This window comes from Pleurodeles waltl, chromosome 1_2 (assembly GCF_031143425.1).
Source record: "Pleurodeles waltl isolate 20211129_DDA chromosome 1_2, aPleWal1.hap1.20221129, whole genome shotgun sequence".
NCBI classification, from domain to species: domain Eukaryota; kingdom Metazoa; phylum Chordata; class Amphibia; order Caudata; family Salamandridae; genus Pleurodeles; species Pleurodeles waltl.
The window spans coordinates 656,592,237-656,617,748 of record NC_090437.1 but is presented as its reverse complement, the minus strand read 5'-3'; the positions used below and the strand labels follow the sequence as shown (position 1 = coordinate 656,617,748).

At 42.5% G+C, this 25,512-nt stretch overlaps 1 protein-coding gene across 1 annotated transcript in view; it reads right to left on the bottom strand.

The window, feature by feature from the left end:
• The window catches only part of RNF150 (ring finger protein 150), a 437,576-nt gene that overhangs the window by 241,637 nt on the left and 170,427 nt on the right, over nucleotides 1-25,512 (bottom strand). The window contains exon 2 of the mRNA XM_069242581.1: nucleotides 23,762-24,012. Within this exon, the coding sequence (XP_069098682.1) occupies nucleotides 23,762-24,012 (251 nt within the window). The remainder of the gene's footprint in view (nucleotides 1-23,761; nucleotides 24,013-25,512) is intronic.

Here is a 25,512-nt window from a genome sequence, read left to right as displayed (position 1 = left end):
TGCAAAGGGGCACCCTCCAGTTTTGTTACGTCACTGATTGCCACTGTAGTTCCTGACACTGAACAAAACTACTTTGTGTGGCAATATGCTCCTTGTGGAAGAGCAGAATACGATCGCTCACAGTTAAGCCAGCCGAAAGAGAGAGAAATAGAAGTTTAATAAAAACAAAATGTCTTTGTTAACACCAGACCTAATTAGGGACCAAGACCCACATGTAGGTAGCTTTTTGCATGTCGCAAACAGCGACTTTCGCTGTTTGCGACATGCAAAAAGCCCATTGCGATACACAAACCCAGTTTTGCGATTCAGTAACCTGGTTACCGAATCACAAAACGGGTTTGCGACTCGCAATTGGTAAGGGGTATTCCCTTCCTAATTGCAACTCGCAGTGCAATGTAGGATTGTTTTGTGACCGCGAACGCGGGCGCAAACCAATCGCAGTTTGCACCCATTTCAAATGGGTGCTAACACTTTCGCAAAAGGGAAGGGATCCCCATGGGACCCCTTCCCCATTGTGAATGTCACTGTAAAAAAAATTTCAGAGCAGGCAGTGGTCCTACGGACCACTGCCTGCTCTGAAAAAATGAAACGAAAACGTTTCATTTTTCGTTTTTGTTATGCATCTCGTTTTCCTTTAAGGAAAACGGGCTGCATTACAAAAACAAACAAAAAAAACTGCTTTATTGAAAATCAGTCACAGACATGGTGGTCTGCTGTCTCCAGCAGGCCACCATTCGCGAGGAGGTCACAAATTGCGACCCACCTCATGATTATTCATGAGGTGGGCATTTGCGAAGCCCTTGCGAATCACAGATGGTGTCAAGGACACCATCCTACATTCGGATTTGCGACTCACAATTTGCAGGTCACAAATCTGAACCTACCTACATGTGGCCCCAAATTCTTAAAGAAAGTCACAAAAGTGCACCCATGGTATATGTCGTACCCCTATAAAATATTTGTGAACTGTATTTTAGCATGGGTAAATACGATGTGTAGATTTGCTCATGTGAAAATCTATTGAGCATTTGCAAGTTCATTTTCCCTCCAGCCACTTTCTTCCCAACCCTGGAAGAAGTTCTAATTCTGCCATTGTCAGGAGTAAATGTCCAACCTTTCTTATTATGGGAAAATATTAGAGAGAAGCTGGTAAAAATCTTTAAAACATGCAGGTTAGTAGGTTTGCAGACTCAAAGGCATTCCAGCCCTGAAACTATTGCTTACTGCTTCCTCCAGCCCCAGTATGCAGATCTGCAGAAAGGTGGCAAAATAAGGAAATTGCTACAGTAGCGATTGAAACGCCAAGTATTCAAGCCCTACTATGGTAGTAGCCCTGGCATAATCAGAGAGGCTATTAATTGCTGCCATAATTTGTCGCCACACTACATGGCACCAAAGGGACAAGTAGATCTTTTTACAGGACAAGTAGATTTGAGAAGCAACCTGTCCCCTGGACAAGTAGATATTTTTATAAATTCCACACCCCTGTTGACAATGAAGGAGTCCAAGTCCTTATGGTCCTCGAAGATGGTAGCCTTTCCATTGTAGATTGTTTTTAGATGAGCTGGAACAATGAAGGAGAATTGTATAGATACATTTTTTAATGTTTGACGTTAGGACAGAAAGGCTTTCCTCTTTTTAACAGTATCCTTTGAGTAGTCCTGCAAAATCCCAATGGAAGCCCCTTGCCATTTGATTCTCTGTGTTTTTTTTCCATTTTGGGTGAGGATAGATTCAGTATGGGCATATCTGAGAGGTTTGAAGATGAAGGCTCTCGGCTTGTCAGATTGTTTGGGGACGTGGGTGGGAAATCTATGTGCATGCGTTATTTCAAAGTCTTTCTCCAAGTTTATTCCTAGGTCTTGGGAGACCCATTTTTCAATGAACCCAACACATGAAGGGGGTTGGTTCTCCACTCCTTCCGGAAGACCAAAAAACTCGAAGGTTACCACTCCTGTTTCTGTCCTCTAGCTCTGTGACGCTTTTCTCCAAGCGTGCCAGTTTTGGAGAAGTGGTTTTGATGGCCTTTGCCGAGTTGTGTTTGGGGTCCTCCAAATGGCTTATGCGTGATTCCGCTTCAGTGACTCTGCTATTCAGTAGGAGCATGTCTTGTTTCAAGGAGGATAGATCAGTCTGCATGGCTTCTGTAGTAGCTTTTGTAGACTGTGCCAGGATGTGAAGGGTGTCCAGTTTTTGCATGATTAATTCACTGACGCATTACTGTCCATTTTTGGTTGGACGGGGGAGTCTAGAGTGGGGGGCTCTTGTTTAGATCTTTTTTGGCGTTGATTTGGATTCTTTAGGGCCACCCTGGTCCAGTGTTCTTGGTTCTGTCATGTTGGCGTGAAGTTTTCCTCATGAGGTAAACAAAGCTTGATGAGTCACATTTTAGCTGCTCGAAATGTGTAGGAAGTTTTGCAGTGTTTTGTCAGCAATGAAGGAGGGCCCACCGGCTCCTAAGGGCAATCAGTACAGCAGGATTACCTCAGAGTTTAAACAATGTTTGTTGGGTCGCTTTTGAGCTGCACGGAAAGGGTAGGAGGTTTTGTAGCGTTTTGTCAGCGTTGAAGGGGATCCCACCAGCTCCTAATGGTAATCAATGCAGCAGGATTACCTCAGAGCTCCACACTCGCCTATTACTTCTCATGTTCCTAGGGATTCACACCAATTGACCCCTGGTAGGTTAGCGCTGAGGACACAGTGGGAGGAGGAGTGTCACATTGGGCCACTGCAGTTTTTTTTTTAGTTCACAAGATTCTAGATGTAGAAGCTCAGAATGCGGCGGCCATCTTGGGGTCATGTCAATGAGCGCATCTACTGGGTGTCAGGTGTGAGGTGGGTGGCTCTGAATAGACTCAAGCATTGCTCCCGAAAGATTTTATGTTGTATGCAACACAGGTTCACTCCCATTTGCAGAGCGTCACCGCATCAGTCATTTTGGGGTCAGGTCTGCTTCTGAAGAGTTCGATGACCGGGAGCATTTCCCCGGTTGTGATCTCGTATGTTGCAGTCTCGTAGCTGAGTCAGATTCTCAGCCTCTCTGCATTTTCTAAGAGGCACGCTGAGCAGTTTGTGCATTTCATCTAGTGGGAAAGAAGAGTTTTTATTGCGGGCGCAGAGGAGCTCACCATCTAGGCGGCCGTCTTCTTGGGCGGTAGCCACGCCCCTCAAAGATGCCTATAAAGTTAAGCTGAGGAGGTCAATCCATCGAAAATGCAATAAAAACAGGATGTCGTATCATTTAACAAGAACTGAACCAGAATGGCCAATTTCACGTAAACCAAAGTCCACGGCAAATGATAGCGAGCAAGTTGAAGAGGTCCCAATTCAAGATGGAAGGACCTGAAAGTGCAGCCACAGATCACACCAAAAAAGTGAACAAACCAATGGAATCCCAAATCAAGATGGTGCGACCCAGAAGCGCCACAGTTGGAGCCAACAGGAGGAGACATGTTGAAATGCTCATTACGCACACGAGATAGAGCAGGAGTCAGCTCGAGCATGGAAAATTCTAGAAGCCATGAAAAGGTGTGAGATGCAACAGTAAGCCTTACTCAGGAGATATGTGCTGTATATTTTTAATGCGGTGCGTGAAAGTACAACGTCAATGGAATTTTCCCCAAAAGCAGTAATGCTTAAAAAAAAAAAACACACAAACATACTCACTGGCATTCCAGGTTAATCTTGTTACCATATCCAGGTAGCATTCTGGTAAAGATGAAGTTGAAATGAGGGTCGAGGGGAGGTCCCATTTCCCAGTCACCGTCAATGTAAGAAAGTACAGAATCCAGAGATGGAGATAAAATACTTCTTTTTAGGTTACGAAGTATACAATTCAGTCAACACCAACTGCTCCTACTCTTTGCTTTTCCGTGTACAACTTCAATTCATCACTCCATTCTACTCAACCATTCAGCACAAAAACGTCCTGGAACCCACCTAGCGATGACAAGCTGTATCCAGAGGAATACTACACTATATCACAGCCAAGTTTTCTTGAAAGAAATGTACCACTCTACTGGGAGACCGCTAAATCAACACATTAATCGAATGGTCAGCTAGTGTGGGCTGCAGGCGAGCCAAAGGCGGGTTTCAGAAAGCTGCATAGATGACTCATTCAGGGAGTCCTGCCAGGGCAATCCTCGATCACAGCAGCTCTGTAATGGAATCCTTTTAACTGCGAGGTGTCCTCTGGGGTTAAACAATAGAAGCTGCATGTAAAGTAGACAACTGCGGGCAAATAAATATATACATATATAAATAAACCATAACTATCACGAAGGGTAAATATATATATATATATATATATATATATATATATATATATATATATATATACACACATATATATATATATATATATGTATAAATCCAATTATTAAAATGATGTATGACATACAAGTAGAGATAATAATGAGCTCTCCCTATAATTGAGCGGAGGAGACTTTAATTTAAAGTAGAAACATATAGCTTTTCAGGAAACAAGTCCAACCAAGTGCTGACAAAGCCAATAAGTTAGACATGCAGGAATTGTCACACGAGGGACAGGCATGTGAGGGTTGGTGGCTAAAACTCACACACACAGCAATGTGGAGGCAACGCATACTGCACCAATGGATACAAGCTGCATAGGCACCCACTTACAAAGGCAACACTGCGGCATACAAACATGCACACGTAAACAACTACATTTATGACAAGTGTGTGTGTGTGTCTCTCTGTGTGTGCTTTTCCATATGAAAAGTGTTTCTATGTTGCTAATAACTTTGGCACAGTTTGATTAATCTCCACTAAACATTTCAAAAAGATGCTACATTTTGACTAGTTTGTGCTTGGAAGGTTTCGGGGTGAATTGTCAAGCGGGGGCTGATAAAAAAAGGGGGGTCCTAAACGCAAAATCCCCATGCATTTTTCATAGACTTCTTTAAAAAGGGCTACCGCAAAAGCAGCTGAAAGGAATTACAACAAATTTGACAGGAAGACAGATCTTGATCTGCAGATTGTGCTTTTTGTGTAAATCAGTTCAGTCGTTTTTGAAAAATTAAGGGTCAAATAAAATTGTATATCTGGATGGTTGGGTCCGCGAGAGGTTTGAGAGAGCCTCATGGGAGCACCAATTTTAAATTGAAGCTTTATGATTGGCTCAGGGAGCTTTATTTCCCTTGGGCAATTTCGCTTCCGTGAGTGCTCTGACTGGCAGCCTGCACCATGAGAAAAATGCTGCTGGCAGCCATTACAGCACTCAGGGACTTAGTCCCCAGTCCTGAAGTAAAAAAAACAAAAGTAATATAAGCGGGCAGGGTAGGTATACCCTGACCCTCTAGGTCCCCTGGGGTATGGTAGGGACACTCGCCCACCTCAGGGCCAAGAAGAGTATAGAAAAAAAAACAATTGGCATTTACCAAGTTTATGACCCGGGGGGCCCACCGCTGCCCCCAATTCCCGAGCTTCCAGAGGCTTTTGGGAGCCCACCCCAGGCCAAAAATTAGTGTATATGGGGAGGGGGGCTGGGTTCCTCCCCTCCCAGAGCAAGACCCCGGGAGCTCAATCCCAGGGTCGATTACTTTAAGGGAAGAGGGACAACTGGCTCCCTACCCGAGGCAATATTGGCAGGGCCAGCTCACACGCTATGTTCTGGAGAGGCCACCCTTGGGGCATAGCAGTTTCCCTGCCCGCACCTGAGTTTGCTCCCGCTTGGTGGGAGCATTTTTTTATCTCCTGCTAAGCGGGAGCAAATATAAAGTCATCAAGTGCGCTTCCAGCAGGCAGGACTTTAAAAATCCTCCCACCCGCTGGGAGCAGACATTTGATCCGTTTCTCTGCCAGTCCTGATGCAGGCAGGGAAACAGTTCAAAATATTTATCCTACCCGGAGGGAGCAGCATTAATAACTGCTTCCTCCGGACTGGAGCAATGCCAGCTCCTGCTGTATGTGGGAAACACACTGGGGCTGCGGGGACTCTGGGGCTCCCCCGGGTTCCCAGAGTATATGGTGGGTACCCTGGGTGGGCACCAGGGTACCCACCTTTCAGTGATGAGGTCCCCGGGAAATGGGGCCCTGGGGCTGATAACGGCTCAGGGAGAGGGAGCTGTGAGGCCCCCTTTCCTTTATTTATAGTAATTGCCCTGGGGGATGAGGTCCCCGGGGGCCTAACAAGGCTCCAGAAGGGGGACCGCATGGCCCTCCTCCACTTTCAATGAAAAAAAGGCCCTAGGAATGGTATCTCCAGGGCCTAAGAAGGCTCAGGAAGAAGGGCTTGGTGTCCCCCCTCCCGTTTACATAAAATAAACAGCCACGGGAGATGGGAGTCCCCAGGGCCTAACAAGTCTCGGGAAGGGGGGGCATGTGGCCCTCGTCTCTGTTCAATAAAAAAAGGCTCTGTGGGTTGGTGTCCCCAGGACTAGCAAGGCTCAGGGACGAAGCCCATGTGCCCCCCCCTTTTAATTTTAGTAATGGTCCTGGGAGATGCCGACCCTAGGGCCTAACAAGGCTCGTGGAGGGGAACACATGGCCCGCCTCCCCTTTAATTTTAGTAGTGGCCCTGGGATATATTGTCCCCAGAACCTAACAGGGTTTGGGGGGGATGGTCACGCGGCCCTCCTCCCCTTTAATTTGAGTAGTGGCCATGGGGGATGGGGCTCCCAGGGCTTAACAAGACTCGGGGGAGGGAGGGCATATGCTTCTCCCTTGTTAATTTAAAAAAAAGAAGAGTCCTGAGGATGGGGTCCCTGGGCCTAACAAGGCTTGGGGAAGAGGGCCACGTGGACACTATCCTATCAATTAAAAAAACAGCCCTAGGCGATGGGGTCCACAGAGCCTAATAAGGCTTGGGAAGGCGGTTATGTGCCCCCATCCCCTTACATTAAAAAAACCCTGGGGGATGGGGCCACCAGGACCTATAAGCAGGGTAACTTGGCCCCCCTCCCCGGTTCTTAAAAAAAAAACAGCAAAAAGAGGTTGGCTTTATGTATGGTAATAAAATATTACTTTACACAAAAAAAAAACTTAGAAATTCAATGAGAAAAACAAAGGTTAAATAAAGTAATGTTATAGTTCGGTTTGATGAAAAGATCTGTTTTTGTTTAAAAAAAGAAAAAAAAACTTAGAAATTCACTGAAAAAAAACAAAGGCTAAAGTAAAATTTTAGTTAGGTGAATGTAAATGAAAACATTAACGTTTTGAACTAAAAAAAAACACACAAATTCATCAGTTATATTTAGTAGAGCTATCTACAACTTGTGCCCTCGCCATGCACTGCTTATGACCACACATATCACAGCACTCATGACGTTCTATGACATCCCCGATGACAACCCTCGCCATGCACTGCTAATTACCCCACATATTACATCAGTCATGGCATCATCTATAACATCATTGATTATATAACTGCAACATTTGCAATAAAATTATTGATGAGAAAACTGTACATGGCAGGGTATGAGTTATAGTTACCTTAGGGCACGAGTTAAAGTTTCTTGAGATAATTATAACTGCTGAATTTCTATGGTTTTGTGTGTATAAAATATGAACCAGCTATAACATCCCTGTACTAGTGAATATTATATATAGACAGACAGACAATCTATATATATTTAATGTATTTTAGAGTTATGGGGTGGGTAATAGTATTGGGTGGTAAGGGAATTTTTATGGTTTGGGGTGGGAAGGGTGTTTTTATTGTTTAGGGGTGGGTAGAGGTTAAGGGTTTTGAGGGTATTCTTTTTAGTGTTTAGGGGTGGGTACGGGTATTGGGGGCAAGGATGTTTTTAAAGTTTAAGGGTCAGTGGAGGTATAGGGTGGTTTATTTTTAGGCTTAAGGGGAGAGTCAAGTTAGTGGGTGGCAAGGGTGTATTTAGGGTTTAGGGGTGGGTAGGCATATAGTGTGGCAATGTTTTTTTAGGGTTTAAGAGTAGGTAGGGCTACACGGGTGGCAAAGGTGCTTTTAGGGTTTAGGTGTGGGTATGGGTGTTCTTAGGGTTTAGGGGTGGGTAAGGATATTAGGGTATTGAGCGGCAAGGGTACAAAAACAGAAGGGGGGTTTCAAGTCCCAATAAAACAAATAACATTATTTTTAAGGTATATATATTTATGTATATATATATGTATATATATACACACACACATATATATATATATATATATATATACACACACACACACATATATAAACATACACATTTTTTTTAAATTAGGGATTACACCTACTTTATATATACCTACCTTGCATTGCAAAGGCATGTGTGGTAAAGATACTTGCGTGGTAAAGGCATTTGTTGCAATGTCATACAACCACGATAAACTGGCATGCGGCCTGAGTAATTACCAGTGGCTGACATTAATTCAGTCTAGCAGTATTATACAAATCATAGTCTGAACTAACACTGAATGGCGGCATGGTCAGGGAAATGTAACTAAACCGGGGAAATACATGGGGCAATCACCCTAATTTGAGTAACAAGGAAATTATGAGAAGAACGAACAAAACAGAGGCACATGAGAAGCTTTTGTGGGGACAGAGGCAGGAACCTTTGCTGGGTCTGTGTTTGTTTTCCGATCTATGGAGCAGCTCATAATTAAGAAACATGTATACTGGGGAAAGGCGAACACAGTATTTGGCTTGCCAGTATAGCTGGATTACGAAGGAGCAGGCGAGACCTGCTGTTTAGGTTTTGCCAACAGACATCTCTTATCAGGCTGTTGTCAGAGGACTACTGTGGGCAATGAAAATATTAGGGTGCGCTTTGGGCCAGCCCACTGCTTACCACTGGCATGATTTCATTTCAATATCATTTTACTTGCTTCCTAATCTATGGTTTTCAATCCTTTTCTTGGGTTTGTCCATCCCGTGAAGCACAACTTTTTACCATCTCTTGATTAGAGGAATTGTATCCTTCCAGTACTCACATTCAGGGAACTACTTCTTTCTTTTACTTTTAGCACTCCGTAATAGTGCATGCTTTTTCTTGCTTTCTCCGTTGTGTGTTCCTTCCTCTTCCCGCCAAAGCTTGTTAGTTGCTTCCCATGCCTCTCCCGACAAGACACAAAGTTACAGATGTGTTTTTTAAGCTCTGAGGCTCAATTTTGGATTCACCTTTAAACAATTAATTAAGCTAAACATAATGTTATGGCGGAAGGAATGTTTTGCAGGCAGGGACTATTGATTTATATGTGGTAGCTGAATTCAAGTTACAACAGTGCTGCTTGTTTTTAAGTTAAGTAAATAATATCACTAAAACCTATCATCATCACTGTCTGGCCTAATTATTTCAAGTTTTTGTAACTTAGTCCCGAGATACTTTTCATACTCCAGCATCCTTCATAACATCAAGGGAAGATGGAACAAGTAATGCAGTGCTGCAGGCATACGTAAAGCTGTGATAGCAAGCTGTTACTAACGTGACGTGCGAGTTGAATCTGTGAAAACATTTGGGGCCATATGTACGAACACATTTTCCCATTGACACAGAATGGGAAAAACCCTTTGCTACATCTGGCCCTTGCTTACTCTGGAGCAAAGGAGCCAGCCAGTGGGTTCTATCTGCATTATTCCCTAAAGTAAAGACTGCCACTGCCTTTGTTGATGAATTATCCATTTTAATCATCTTTGAGAGAAAAGAGTATTCCTTGTAACCTCTCCCCCCCCCTCTTCTGGAGCCGCATTAAATCACAGCAAAGACGGCATCAAAAGCATATTTTTACACTGACAGCTGGGCATGGATACTTCACAGAAAGCCTGCCAACCATCCTCCCCAACTGTCCTACCCAGCCTGATCTCATGCACGCTCAGGCAGTTAGTAGCAATTAAGTTAAAAATACACTTTCAGTCTCAGATCTCTCTCTTTGCTTCGTATCCTCTATTCTACCTCCACCCTTTCTTGCGCTCTACCTATTTCTACACTTCTATGACCCTATGCACTATCTAGCTCAAATGTCTATTCTTCACATGTATGTCTCACCCATGTCTATCTCACCTGTCAGTACTTCGTTATCTGTAACCCTTACTTTATTTCTCACTTTTAATGATAACTCTGTACCATTCTCTGGGTCTATAGATGACCTCAGCTCTCTTTCTTCCTCACACCCTATCCACACCTCATTGCTCTGGTTTATCTCACCTCCATGCATGTCCCCTCCATCTACTTCACCTGATTCTTCACCTCATCTATCTATTTACCTCAACGTTCCATCTCTCATCATATCCTCATACCATCTACCTCGTGTCTGTACCTCACACTCTCTCATTACCTCATCTCTCTCTCTCCACCTCTCCCTACCTAACCTATCAATTTACCCCACCATACATCATTCCCCACTTCACCCCAACACCCCCTCTCTTTCTACAGGAGTTCCTTTCACAACTACTTTACTCCTTTCTCATTATCTCTTTCTCATTATCTCCTCTCCTTTTTTTCTCATCACTCCCTGCACCACCTCCTCTCTCAACTCACACTCTATCTCACCTCCCTCTTAGCTCTACCTCTTTATATGCCTCACCTTGGACACCCACTTCAGCTTTTCTGTCACTGACCCTCATTTGTCATTCTATCATCCATGCCTTTATCTCAGCCTCACTATTCTCCTTACCTGTCCTGTCTTACTATATCTTTTCTCATTTTGCGCCCCTCATAACCTCAGAGTTGACTTTCTTCAGTGTATCTCTCTATATCCCTCCCTGTCTATCTGTCTCTACCAAGCTCTAACCCATCTCTCTTTCTACCTTACCCCATCTCTACCTCACCTGAGGGTGTACCCCAGATCATTTCACTCTCTCTACTTCCCGTTTCCTTACCTTTAGTTCTTAGTAGCTCTACAGTCCACTCAAACACTACCGACTGCTCTATCTTTCTCTTCCTGCTGTTTCCTCTTTCTACCTCCCTTTCTCTTTTTTCTTTGGCTATCTCACCCTTTTTATTAATGTACTTTTCTCTATACCTCTCTCTCCTACTGCTCTTCGTTTGTTATACCATTCTCTTTACCTCTCTGTTCTACTCCTGTCATCCTCCCCTCCTATGGTTTCATCCATCAGAGCTGAAGGTCCACTCTCTAGCCAGGGTAATGTACACAAAGAAAATGAGAGGGGAGATAAAGAAGGGGAGCTAAATTTAAGAAGAAAATCAAATTTCCCCCCAAATGGAACAGTAAAGATTCTTACAGCAATGCTCGGATTTATACTGTTACAGGAAGAATCACAGTTGTGTGTGTAGGAAGAGGGGGGGGGGTTATACGTGATTGCCAATGTCCAGCAATTAAACATTAAGTGCATATGCCCTATTTTAATATTATGCACTAATCCACTAATCGTCCACCATGTCATTATTGATGCAAGACAAACAAGAATTGGGAATGCCAATAGGTCTCAGCAATCCGAGAGCACAAGCACAAGGGGTTCGATGGGAGGCATGGCGCATGCCCAGAGGAGCACAGGCTTTGTCGGGGCAACAAAACCCACCTTCTGCTGAAAGAAGCCCCAAACAAGCCCAACCTGCACTGCAAGGCTGCCAGACTAGACAAGGGAGAACTTACACCCTGAAAGCAGTCCAGCTTCTTCATGCGTTGCCCGCTGAAGAGTAACTATAAACCCCTCAAATATGACTTAAGGTGTGTTAGTCAGACGCTTAGGGTTTGAAAAGTGTCCGGTTAAGGACATAGACTAAAGCTCCCCACAGTGTTTGGTTTGTTTTCTGCACTTGGCGCGGGTGCTTGTGTTTTCGGCAACTCCAACGCATTTTTATTTTTCTCAGCACTTAACACGAACACTTGTGTTCTCGGTCAAAGACAGGGAAGACAGGTGCTCGTGTGTATAGTGGCTGGGAGCACAGGCGCTTGTGTTGAGTGTTGAAAACAAACTAAAAAAGTAGTCCCTAAACACTGATCTAAAATGGGAGGAGTGGATGAATGGTAGTACTTGGTCCCTGCTCTCGGGAAGGATAAAGATAGGAAGAGGAATGATGCAAAGACTTACTATGTACAATACAAATACTCAGTAGGTGTTGAGTGAGCATGTTGCTTGCCACTGGTTGGCTTTCTTGTCAATTTCACTAGCTTGCATCTTATTTGATTGTTTTCCTTTACGATATTCCCCATCTTGTGTATGCATATTGTAATGACTGTAGGTGAGTGACGTATTCTTTGCAGAATATTTCGTATGGTAAACTGGACCCTGCACATGTGATACTTGACAATGCAGGCTTCCATAAAACACAAACAATGTTACACGACTGGGTAGAGCTACATATGCTTCCTCACAAACAGTAGCAGGACAACATGCAGCAACAGACCAATATACCTTATAAGAGGGTAAATAAACATCTGCTACCTTTTCAGAAAATATTTCAAGGCTGCAAGCATCTTTTCAATATACAAAAGGCAGAAATAATGACCATGCAATGGTTAACTGTGCCTATGTAGAATGTCTGCCAATGGCACTCACTCCATACTTATCTTACCACCCCCCTCCTCACACCCTCAAACTCTTCTTTATATCACACTGCAGACAGTTATTAGCTGTTTGTGGTCAAAGACATAGGAAGGACAATAATAAGGTCAGCCCACTGATTACCACTGGTTGGCTTTCTTGCAGATGTAATTTGCTTGCATCTCATTCAAGTACTTTTCTTCCTCATCTTGTGTTCGCCCGTGCCCTGGGGCATAGCTCCTTTACCATCCTTTTGACTGAATTAACTGAATCCTTCTGAGGCTCCACATCCAAGACGTACATTGTCTTTTAGCACTCCATGGGAGTGTATGTATTTTATTGGTCTCTCTGTCTCGCTCCTGTGCCCTGCTTCTCCTTGACATTTCTGCCCCATGCCTTTGTTCACTCCCTCCCCATCTGCTGCTTCTCTTGACCCTCTGTGCCCCAGTTTTTTTTATTTTTTATTTACCCCCCAACAGAGAGGGGGTAAAAAAGCATCAGCTCATCTACTCTCCGTTAAAACCACCATTCGCCAACAAAACATGTATTTCTTTTTGCAGATGCTAAACAGCATTGGCAAAGCCAAGACCTATTGGCTTTAACAATGCTTTTATTTCTATATACCTGCACCCAATGACCATAGAGTACCCTTTGAAGAGATATTATGCTGTCCGCCAAGTGCTACCAGCCATTAAGTTTCTTATCAGGTGCCAAAAGCACCCTTCTCAATGCTAGACACTATTTAGTGGTGTGATGGTTTTTGGCCTTCCAGAAGGGTGTGGATTCTTTCTTTGTGCCTCTTCTGATCGTTTTCACGAGTGGCCCCTCTGTTTCAGGCAAGGCTGTAAGACACTTAGAGAGTAATATTGTTGGAGCCAATACAACAGCTTCCAAGTATGCAGACATAGTTGGATTTTCTTGAGACAGACGGGTGCTGTATGGGTGCGTGAATTCCACCCATTGTCCATAATGTTTCAACAGAGACCTACGGAGGCAGAATCAAGCAATTACAAGCTTCAGGGGGCCCTCTTATTGCTACTCACTGTAAACTGTGTCTACACAGTGGGTACTGCTTACCAGCCTGTGGGGACGGGGAACTACATAACATAACAGCCAGTAATTCTCCCTTATGTACACTTCTAATTGAAATAAACTATCTATATACCAATGGGTGATTTCACTTATCAGGGCATAATCGCCTAAGAGCACTCTTCCAAATTTGCAAAATTATTAAATAAAAATAAAAATTGTTGTTACAAAGACTGATAGCCAACAGATTTTGAGGAGAATCTACCTTGGTCTGAGGGCGAAAGTGGCATACCGCAGCAGAGAGATGTTTACAGACCTCGGAACACAACTGAAGTGTTGCTTACAGCGGGTTCAACCAGCACCAGTGGTACATTAGGGCAACTGTAGGCAGCTGTCGTGGAGTGACAAGAGGCGATAGCAGACTGCAACAAATTGTTTCAAAAACTGAACCATTGTGGATCAGAAATAGGGATAGTGTCCAGACTACAAACTGTCATTTTGCCAGGTGCTCCGAAAATCTATGGTTTGGAGTTGGCTGCAACTGGTTGCATTTTTTTCACCACGGGATCTCATTGTTCAGGTAAATTTATCAAAGTATATGTTTTTCTGGGGGAAAAATTAACAGTGGAATCCATGGTCAGGTAAAACTGAATTGGTCCCCTAAAGACTGCCTTCTACTCCTAACGCCCTTGGGAAGAGAGAATTATTTATAACAGATATATTGACTAATAAGATTACAATAGGTCAGAGCCCTTGCGCGCTCGACCTAAAAACAACTCAAACAATGCTGCCAGCAAAAAAAAACATGCCCATAAGGGCTCACTATCAAATCAATATTTACAAAGAAAAGCAAACCTGCATTGATTGCCTAACCAAACTTAGCATGAGAGAGTTAGATAGGGTAGTGGGTAAATCTGGCGCGCTGTAAGTTTCTTAAAACGAGGCATTCTATAGAAAAAAAGAGTAGGAACCTTTATTTTCCTCTAACAAGCATATTTAAGAGTGTTCAATTTTTGGGTCTTTGGACTAACACTTAAAGCACTTGGTTGTTCCAGTTATTGACACTGACTTTGCATGAGAAACAGCTGACCCTTAAATCCAGCCACGAATCTAGTCACACTGAGTCTTGAGAAATCCTAACACACAAAGCAGTCCTACGCCTAGGGCATAACATACTTTTGTGCAAATGTGGCTACACTTGGGAGATGGCACACCTATTCATTATATTTTTAATAAAACCTATTTATCACAATTGTGAATTGTCTACACAGAAGTGATACCCATCTTTCAGTCACCATAGTGCTGACACCCAGGCAGTGACAAAGCACGAATCAAGCCATCACTTTCATATATTTTGTTGCAAAAGAACAAAACACAAAGACAATTACTAAAGTCACTGGAGACAGACCTTTTAGAAGATCTATACACTGTTGGCCATCTGTGCCACTGTATGGAATAACATTTGCTTATCGGGCCATATCCACGCTTGTGGTGCAAAGGGGCCTGAAATACCAGTTACAAAAGGAAGTGCATGTCAACCCGTGACACTGTCACCGTAATTCGTCAGAACAGCCCAGCTGCCAACCAAAGGCGCCGGCTGAGGGACACCTGGTTCCAGACGGGGTCAGCAAGAGAGAGAAAACTATAACATGACAGCAATGGTTCGAACACACAAACCACCAAGAACAATTAAACTCACAGGGGACAGCCCTTTGGGCCCATCTGTGCCCTCCCAGTGGATGTTTTTTGCATCTCAGTCTGTCAAAGAAGCAGACGCTTGAGGGAGAGGGAGATTCGAGCGGCGCTGAATGCAGCCGCTAACTCTGGTGCTCACCAGGACGGCTCAGGCAGGAAGGAACCTCTTCCCCCGGAAACTTCAACATTTTGGAAAAAAGAGATACAAGGCAGCGATGTTTGACACACAGAGGACAAGCACAGCAGTGGGGATTACCAGGAATATGGCCTCGTGCCATAAAGCCACAATTTTACCCACATGTGATAAAGAAACAACAGAACGTTCATACCCCGCGGCCACAAATACGTGTGTCAGTAAGGAAGTACTGCCCCAAGAATAGAGTTCAAGAGACAGCCTTAACTATTGTACTTGTTCGAATCCTTTAGAATGCAGAATGTTAACAATGAAGCTCAACGGAGAAGTCCTCGGAGGAGGCAGGGAGTTTTCCTAGAGTAAAGAGTAAAATGTTACTTGCCAATCTTTGTCTGGTTCCCCTACACCAAAAGTCAGCTTCTTGTCACAAGAAACCAAACTGAAAACTCCTATGGCTCACTACACGCCATACCACACACCGCAAAGTCCCAAAAGGAGTTCAGACACCACAGGACCAGCATTGTGATCATATATAAAATTAACAAGAACATGGTAAAGGCAAGACACATTTGTACCTCAACCTGCAGCACGTATGACCAAACAATGCCTGGGAAACAAAGGATCAGAGCCGTGCACACTGGTCAGCCCAGAGCAGAGGTCCTGTTACACAACAGCAATTTACAGTCCATGGCCACGTTAGGCCTGCCACTCCAATACCTCTTGGTACTTTGAACCCCTATTCAGTTAAGATAGCAGGTTTTCACACAGATGTTAACATTCCCCTTTAAATGTATTAAAGCAGAAACGTGTGCCCACCATCATAGGAAGCTTTCATTTTGAAAGGGCACATACTCACTTATTGTGAGGGGGGAGGCAGGAATTTCACTCTATCCTATGTGAAAATTAAAACTTCCCCAGTGTATAAGATGCGCTTGAGGCCCTCTCGCCCCATTTGATTGCAACTGGAGGGGCCGTCAACCTCATCCAGTTGGGAGCTCACAGATTTATTACAGTTGAAATCAAAATTAGCTCCCTTCTGGCAATAGGCAGGTACTCGTAGCTCTGCACTGCATCGATAGCACCTGAAGACAGAACGCATAACAACTGATCAAAACTAAAAAATAAATAAAAATAAAATAAAAACAAGGTCAAGAATGACGCATATTCAATTAAAGAGTGAAAATATTCTGTTCTGCTAACTCATTACAGATCTTTACTATTCAACGTGACTTGGTGTGATTTTTTTCATGCAGTTCATTTGAGTGCAAGCCTACACTGCTTCCACAAGTTTGGGGGCCTACAGCATACATTCAAATGCATAATACGCAACTGTCGGCAGTTCTCTGGGCAGGAGACATCTCAAAAGGCATCCACTGCCTTCTGCAAAGGTCACCCTGCATGAAACCACCTCAGTGTGCCGTGCTTCTGCTTTACGGTTAGTTTCTGAAGGTGCTACTCAACTTACGCATCTTCCAAAAAGTAACTGGTTTCATTCAGGAAGCCCTGCCTTTGTCTTGTTTTAGTTTGTGGCCAACTATTAAAAGCCTCATCATCGTGAGAAACAGGTTTTCACGGAACTCCTGCGTTACTGAAACTGAGGGACACGAGGCAGGTTATACAAAGCTATTTTGAGTTCGCCAAAGTGTTAGTGACTACATAAGAGGATCTTGGTATGTATGAAACCAAAACTACGATTCGGAAACATGTTACTGAATCGCAATTTGGATTTACAGTCAAATACTGATTTGGTGTTTGGTAGGGCGTGGTCAGGACATTTCGTTCAAATACCAAATCAGAATGGTATGTATTAATTTTTTGCAGCTGACTTCCAAACGCAAAACATTCATTCTTTACCGACTACAAACCTGTAGTGGTAACCCATTTCCAAAAGGGAAGGGTGCCCCTTTCTGACAGTCAAAAAAAAAAAAATGTTAAGGAAGAAGCAGTGGTCCAGGGGATAACTTCTTAAACAAAAAACAAACTTGTCTTTTTCAATGAAGACCCGTTCCCTTTAAGGGAAACGTGCTACGTTGAAAAAAAGAAAAAACGGATGACAGTGGTCTGCTGAACCCAGCAGGCCACCATCCCTGTGATGGCTGTGATTAAGTATGGGTCACAATTTGCAACCTACCTCATTAATATTCATAAGGTAGGTCGGATTGCGACCTTCTATGATTAAGTAATTTCCGAACCAGCCTATTAGTACATAGGCCGGTTGGAAAATTACCACACTGTTCACAAAAAATACTGAGACCAGTTGTATGGAAATCTGGCCCATGTAAGGTTCAAAATCTGTGTCTCAGAATCACTCTCAGGGTTTTGAGATTTCTGGCACAAATTGCTTCTGGAACTAAATGTGCATCTTCTCATCTTTAAGCAAAGGCACTATACATCTCCTATTAAGAGATATTTGATCATGTGTCTGATAATCCAGTATCAGGATCTGCTCCAAACAGTGAGACTACTTTGAAGTAGCTTTTACAGACTTAAAATACTAAGAAAACAGCTAGCTTTAAGAATAAGCAAACAAATATGAAGTGCTATTTTAAGGCGCTAGCAAGGTAGGTAGAGAGGACTGAAATCATTATAACTAACACAGAGATGTGACTGGAGGTTTGGGGTACTGGTCTAGGAACTAGGGGATGCAAAGGATACCACAAACACATTCTAATAACGTGTTTCAACTACTATCACAAAACTGAATACCATGACTAAGATTCTGGGACAATAAGCAGCCGACGCTGTGCCAGAGTCCTGAGAATCGCTTCTTAATCGGAACATTTCCTGGCCTAGAACTCTGGCTCAACACACAAGCAGCACCCACTCAAATTACAGAAGTGTACAGGTCACCCAAGAGTCAAGCAGAAACAAGGGTGGGGTACTATTAGCCTCAACCTGAAAGATGCCTCTGGTAGGGAAACATAACTGAAAGTGGATTAAATAGGGGCATAGAGTGTGTTTTTCAGGAACTAAGTCCAGACACCCGAAAACAAAGGATGAAGCTGTTGACAATTAGAAGAGTTCTCATGACAATATTCTGGTTTCTGTGCACCATACCAAGAGGTTATAATTCCAACTCCAGGTCAACAAATTTAAACATTTATCTTAAACCAAACAATAGGTAGCTCATAACTTTCTGAAGTGGATGGAGGGTATGGGTAGGCTCTGGCCCACTTTATCAGAGCAGGAATGTGTAAGGGTGGTTAACGACTAGTCTTTGAGCAGTATGAAGGGTCTGTATGGTCAAGTAATGATGTACAACTGCAAAGAGGAACAAGGCTGGTAGTTGCAAGCTGCAATCTTTCCCATGACCTACAATCCCCTCTAATGTGCCTACCTGGCTACTGCAGTAGCCAATGGGATTTTGCTCAATTTAACACATGCGGGCTCTACAACATATGATACACTGATAAAAGAAATGTTACATCAATGTTTCTTGGATGATTGGCAGTATTTTAGAAGGGGACGTAAAGCACAAGGGTATAAATAATCAAAACTATTCCAACATTGGAAGGTAAATCGCTTTCCACTAGTAAGAATGAAAAGAAAAAGAAAAAGAGGTTCAATGTCCTTATTAATGGGCAAGAAGCAACAAAATGAATTGTTCGGAAAACCCTTTCAGCAAGAGAAAATACAGAGACCATGCAAGAATACTTTTATAAAAGGAAGCTTTGGAATACGTCCATTACAATGACCACTGTAGGAATCTCAGACCAGCGGCAACTCTTATGGTCTTACTCCGGCATCGACTACAGTGCGTACATTTCAGTAATGGATTGGGATCCAAGTAAGGTGTAAGCAGCTGCATCTATCTTGACAGCAGCAAGCAGCTTGAGGAATATGAGAAAACTAAAGTGGAGTGCATGTGGTGACAGCAAGTTGGAACTAATAGCAAATAACACCCTACAATAATTTGGGTGTAGCGATTCACAGTGTCACAAGAAAAATGAGCCGGGGAAAAACTCAGACAGTATGGTTATGGAGTTTGCATCCAACTGTGCCAGTCCCTTAAAGAACATGCACTGCTTCTTGTTGAAACCGAGTTTAGGAACGAACCCAAACTCCTTTATCGTGGGATGCATGGGAGCAAGAGGTAGGTTTGGCCACCATGCTGAGTGATTAGGAGGAAAATGATTCCTTGTGCACGAAAGAATGCTCTTAGTATGGGCCGGAAACGAGGGTAGCCATTATTAAACCATTATCAAACTAGCCCCAGCCTCAGCAATTCCCCACAGACGTTTAAGTTTTCTCTTAGCATCTTTCCTTTTTTTTTTTTTTTCAAACATTTTATTAGAGTATCAAAAATAGAAACAGAGCCTCTTTCATGCAGAAAGACTGAGGAGTACATCAAGGTTACCCAGAGGTCAACACATGTCTGCCACGGTGACTGGTAAAGTCCTGAGAGGCACCGGGCCCCGCTGCACAGACAAAGAGAAGGATCTTGTAGAAAGCTCCCTGATAACATAAGACATTGATTATGAGTTGCTGGTATTCCAAAGCTGGAGCCTTGAACTGGCAACAAGACTTTTTTCTTTTGAATACCAAAGGGTGAGTGGAATACCTAGATGCTAGATCTGGCCTGTCAGTAGGCTAGATACTAAAAAAGCAAGACGTCCTTGGGGGTGGAAAGAGGGGGCAGATGGAGGAAAAGGTAGCGGGGAGAGATCTGTGCTTGGATGGCTGTAAGGGTGTTAAGCGTCCAACCTGTAGGAATGTCCACCATTTGCTGGGTTTGAGGAAGCAGGGGGCACCCATTAGTGTGCGATGGATAGTATGAGTGCATGAAGGGATTAAGCAAGATTGTTATAATATTGTGTTGCTGCTCCGTCGGTGCTCCCTTAGGAGGTTTGATTTTCTGCAAGTAAATGTCAAAACTGTTCCATATTTGGGAATTGGGAGGTCCCATTTCTTCTTTATTTGTTTTGTTAGGTAATCTTTTGAGGGCTCAAGAATTATATTTGTATAATATGGATTCAACGTGGCCCTGTTTTTTAAAGTTACATAGCATAATGGGGAGGTCTGGAGTGTGGGCACCCCTTATTGTCTTTTCTGACCAATCCTCACTCTACTTGGACAATTTTGTAAAAAGTGGCTTACGGTCAATGGCAAAGGAAGGGGCAAATTGAAGAAGTGCCTGAGACTGAACATAAAAATAGATGGATGGGTAGCAAGACTTGTTCTCCTATCAAACAGGGGTACGTTTACTCCTATCAGAATGTAGTTTCATTTGACAGCTGGGTCATATTAATTTCCAATAAGGTGAAGACACTCGCCACAGCCATTGGTTGTGTCTCACCCTCTTTAGGTGATGCTGAAAGAACATGAATTAGTGTTAGCAGAAAAGCAAGACTGAGACATTTACACAACTGTATGTCGCTTTACTGACACAGACAGTATTCACACTTTGTTCCAGTTGATCATAATACCAATTATCATGGCCTGTAGGATGCAACTATCTTCAAGCTTTCACTTTAGGATATCAAACACAAACTCAGCTATACTCTGATGGATCTCATCCTCCATATAAAGTGTCCTCCCTGTAAGGTTGTACGTAAAAATGAAGAAACTATACAAATATATAATACTAATGAATCCTAAATGCTGAAATGCCATGCTTATAAAAGGTTAGAGTGAAGAATAAAGTCAAGATTATTATGGACAAATCCCTGTTTAAAATTAAAAACCTGCATTATGAATTAAAAAGAGCTGGAGGAGCCATTAAGGATAGGATAAGTGTTAAATGGAGCCAGAGTTTTATTCCACTTTAATTCCTGTAGTGTGTTGCATCAGCTCTAAAAGAAAAAAAAATTGGAAAATTGAAAGTTGGAGGCAAATTAATGAAAAAAGATATTCATTAGTTCTTCACTTTTATTTGTGGCAGGGGAAAGTTTGATAAGCTATTGTTACCCATATGTAAATAGTTCATATGAATATACCTGGAAAGATGTAAAGATGCTGCATATTTCTTCTCCGTGATCGACCATGGGACATTCAATACTGTCACAATCAACCTATATGGCACTATATATCCAGAGAGAGAATCTATACATTTAATTTGCAACGTTTTATTTATTTAATTGCATCAACAGGTGAAATTAATTTGTTAGAATTTGAGGTAAATGTAATACTCGCAGAAATGGCTCATGCACCTCACAGACACTTAGCAAATGCCAAACCTTTTCACTGGGAATTGCATAACTTTATGATTAAGATGTTACTTTTGGTTAACTCCAACATCGGTGTGATAGCACGCTCTGGTATGTCATTGAATATGTAATTTTGTGAGCCTTCAATGTTTAAACACATGTAGCGGGTAGTAAGGGTGAGAGTTGGCCGCACTCAAAAGGGATGTACATAAATGTTGTATAGTCTAATGAACAAGAAGTGGTGCACGTGATCAGATGCCCTACTACCCTTAGGCAACAGTAATGTGTAAGATCAATACACAAATAGTATTACGCAAATAAAGATCACAGCACACAAAATGCCAAGTAAAACAAAAGAGGATCAAAACATTTTATCGTTGTGAGGTAGAAGTGAGTGAAGAAATCAAACACATCGGTATTCAAATCTTGTCTCCAGAGAAGAGGTCATTTATTCTGAACGAAGTGGTATTCCATAAAACAGAGATCATCTTTTCAAAGCAAACAGCCAACACGTGTTTCGTCACTCCAGAGGAAAAGACGCCGATACACGGGTGGACTACAGCATACTTACTTACGAGACATACGCTTGGACCTACCGGGGTTCTTTGATGGACAGCTTTGCACGCCTTTGGACTATCTATGTTACACATTGAGGATGATAATTTAGAGATTATATAGTACTGTTTGGACTTTTTATGGTTTCTGAGACGGATCAGACTTAACTTGCCTGAAACCTTTCCGTCAACCTCGGCCTTGAAAAAGTCACTGGTGTGACGAAACATGTGTTGGCTGTTTGCTTTGGAAAGATGATCTCTGTTTTATGGAATACCACTTCGTTCAGAATAAATGAACTCTTCTCTGGAGACAAGATTTGAATACCGATGTGTTTGATTTCTTCACTCACTTCTACCTCACAACGATAAAATGTTTTGATCCTCTTTTGTTTTACTTGGCATTTTGTGTGCTGTGATCTCTATTTGCGTAATGTTTAAACACATGATAATCTGGTATGACGCTACATAGAAATTATGGATTAAACTCAGATCTGTGACTGGGGGAGAATGTCTAACAATGTTCAGAATTCCCTCCATCATCTTTGTGTGTTGCTGTATTTGCCCAAAGTGGGAAGGTTATGCCCAATCTAGGGTCCAGTGCTCTCTGTGCCACTGCATTCAAGCTAGCCAGGCTGATGAGGGGTGATACCCCGAAACTGGTCCCAGGATGCTTGTTTCTGGTCCAGGGAGGACCTGGCCCGCAGTTGGGAGTTCGGGCTGGACTGCTCCCGTGCGTGGCAGTGTGAAGACTGATTCCCATATGGCTGGGTCCAAACTAGGGTGGGGTGGCGAGCAAATAAACAATGGATTAAGTCCAGCTCTGTGACGGGATGAATGTTTGAGAATGTTCAGCATTCAGTCCATCATCTTTATGTGATATATAAAGCACATTTTAAAGAGACACACTGAAAAGGCCACTGGACTAAAGTAGCAGGATAAATATAGCAACAGGGGAGTAATTTCTGGGAGTACATAGGCGCTGAACAAGCAACATACTAACCAAGAGGTATGTGTCATGCGTTCAACATGGAAGGTCCTTTATCTCACCAACTCTATGGTTATGAAATTATATTTTTGTCTTGAAAAGTTAACAATAAACCACAGAGAGACAGTCCAGGCAAAAAGCGGAACAGGATGGAACACCACTAATTAGAGTTAGCTTAAAATATTCTATGAAATTACTATTTAGTGAACTAAATTATGATGTGGGCATATTTTGCAGCTTTCCATTCCTTAAGCAAAATAAATCATTTTACAGACTGGTTTAAGGATACTAAATAGAAAGGAGGGAACTTAAATTTAAACATTTTGACAACTGAAGGCCATCTTGACCAGTGGGTTAAATCGTAAAGAAACCAGAAATGAGCTCTAAAGAGAGAACTGAAAATGCATCTTACTGGGGGCATTTTCAATTTAAATATTTTTGTGCTTGACACAAAATAAAGGGCATAATTGCAAATATGGCCTAGGGCACAAAACATGTAAAATTATACTATAAATGACCACTCAGTAATACCACCTTCCCTTGGGTAGTAATCGTCTAACACGCTAGCCCACAACACTGTGCATTTTTCATGAAGCCCAACTCCTCTGCCCTTACCCCCACAATGCACTAATGTACCTGTAGCACACCAAGGTCCCTTAGACAGCAGTGATGAGGAGAGGATGAAAGATCTTTCCATTGAGCCCAATCAGTACTTCAACCTGGCGGTGGCCACAGTACATGGCAATGACCTCCCAAGGCCTGCCCAATATGATAATGTACGAACAAGAACATGGTCCTCACCTGGTTCCTGTCCCGTGCATTCGCGTATCTGAACCTCTGGATGTAGTAGAAGACAAGCCAAGCGAGTGAAATGATCATCAGCACAATGAAGGAGATCGAAACAAACACAACGGAAGTACGGCTGACATATTTCTGCAAGTTGCGCGTCCCAATAGTTATGTACATCATTACAGTGATGTTTCTCTCGAGCAGGCTGACTATTTCTTTTCCTTTGGGCTCAGGGATCATAATTGCTACAATGTCATCAATACCTGTAGAAAAGAGGGAGAAACAGAAAGAAAGCTAAACTGAATATTGTTCAGCAATACAATGCATGGACATATACTGATGTACTTTAATGAATCACTTTTCAGCAAAGTACTTCTAATTGGAAAGATGCAAATAATTTATCATACAGAGCACAGTGGAATGGTATATATCGACGACTTGATAGAGTGCAGGTTTCTTCTTTTGGTTTAGCTGATAAAAGAAATATATTATTGTCCGCAGTGCCTTCAATTTTATCAAACCGTGTAATACAAAAGTATATAGTTAGTAACACACACGTTACCAAGATGTTCCTAAGCCACTTTGATTAGTAATTTGAATTACTACTCTTAAAATGTTATTCTCACGCGGTTAGTTTATTTTTTTTTTAAATTTACATGGATATTGCTATTCTTTTAGTCAATTGTTACTTTTAATATCTTAGGTGTTAATTAATCATTCCGGATTATTACTGTTTGTGGTAAATTAGGTTAGCACCACTATATCTTCTCTTTCCTTAGTTCCTCTTTTATAAGCATCTTAAAATGTTTTTTTTTTTTTTAAATTAACTTGTCACTTGGTTAAATATTATTGCCCTACAGCCTGATGCAGAGGACTGTCAGGGTATTTACAGCATTCCTCCCACTGAGGGTAGCAGGTTGTAATTTTATTATATGTATAATTTGATTATGTCTTCAAACAGAAAGAGGGGATCGGAGGATTAAATGGTCCAGTGTACACCCTCCTGACAATGTGATAATATAATATGGTACACTGTTCCAAAGTTAGTAAGAAGGAAAGAAAAGAAGTCCTGATAATCAGGAGCAATAGTCCTCACACACCATATTTGGTGTCATGCTTCATCATCGGACAGCTCCTCGTCAGACCGGCGCTGCAATGTCCGACGGGCACCCCCCAAGGGGGGGCTCTTTGCCGGAGATCTTTTTATACTCGATGATACCGCAGAGCCAAATATGGGTCAGAGAGAGGAGGAAAATACACAAGAAAGAAGAGTAAAATTGGCTCAAATCCCTCACTAAATAGTTTATTACTTGCTGTTGGGAAATGGTCAAGATTAAAAAAAAGTAATAAAGGGAGTGAAGCCAGAGATAATGCTCAGACACTCACACAAAAACAATCAAAATAAAGGAGGATGGAAATAATCCGACACTCCTTAGTATGAGGTCGACATGTTTCGCGTCTATTATGATCCAACAGGATCCCCTGACGCTTCTTCAGGACCTACTTAATCATTGAGCTTCTCTAATTGAAAAAAAGCGAAACAATATGTCTATACTCCTGCAGACTAACGCTCACAGTCAAGGCGTCATCAGTCACTTACTAGGATTAAACCGGACTGGCTTTTCTTTCCTATCAGTCACCCATCTTCACTAAAGAATAGGCTTCATGGGATCACGCAGGCCTGTTGCCCGGTTCACAGTAAATTTCCGTGGTCACCGGTGTCCAGAACAGCACCTACCCTGGGGCCGCGTTCCCGAATTCGA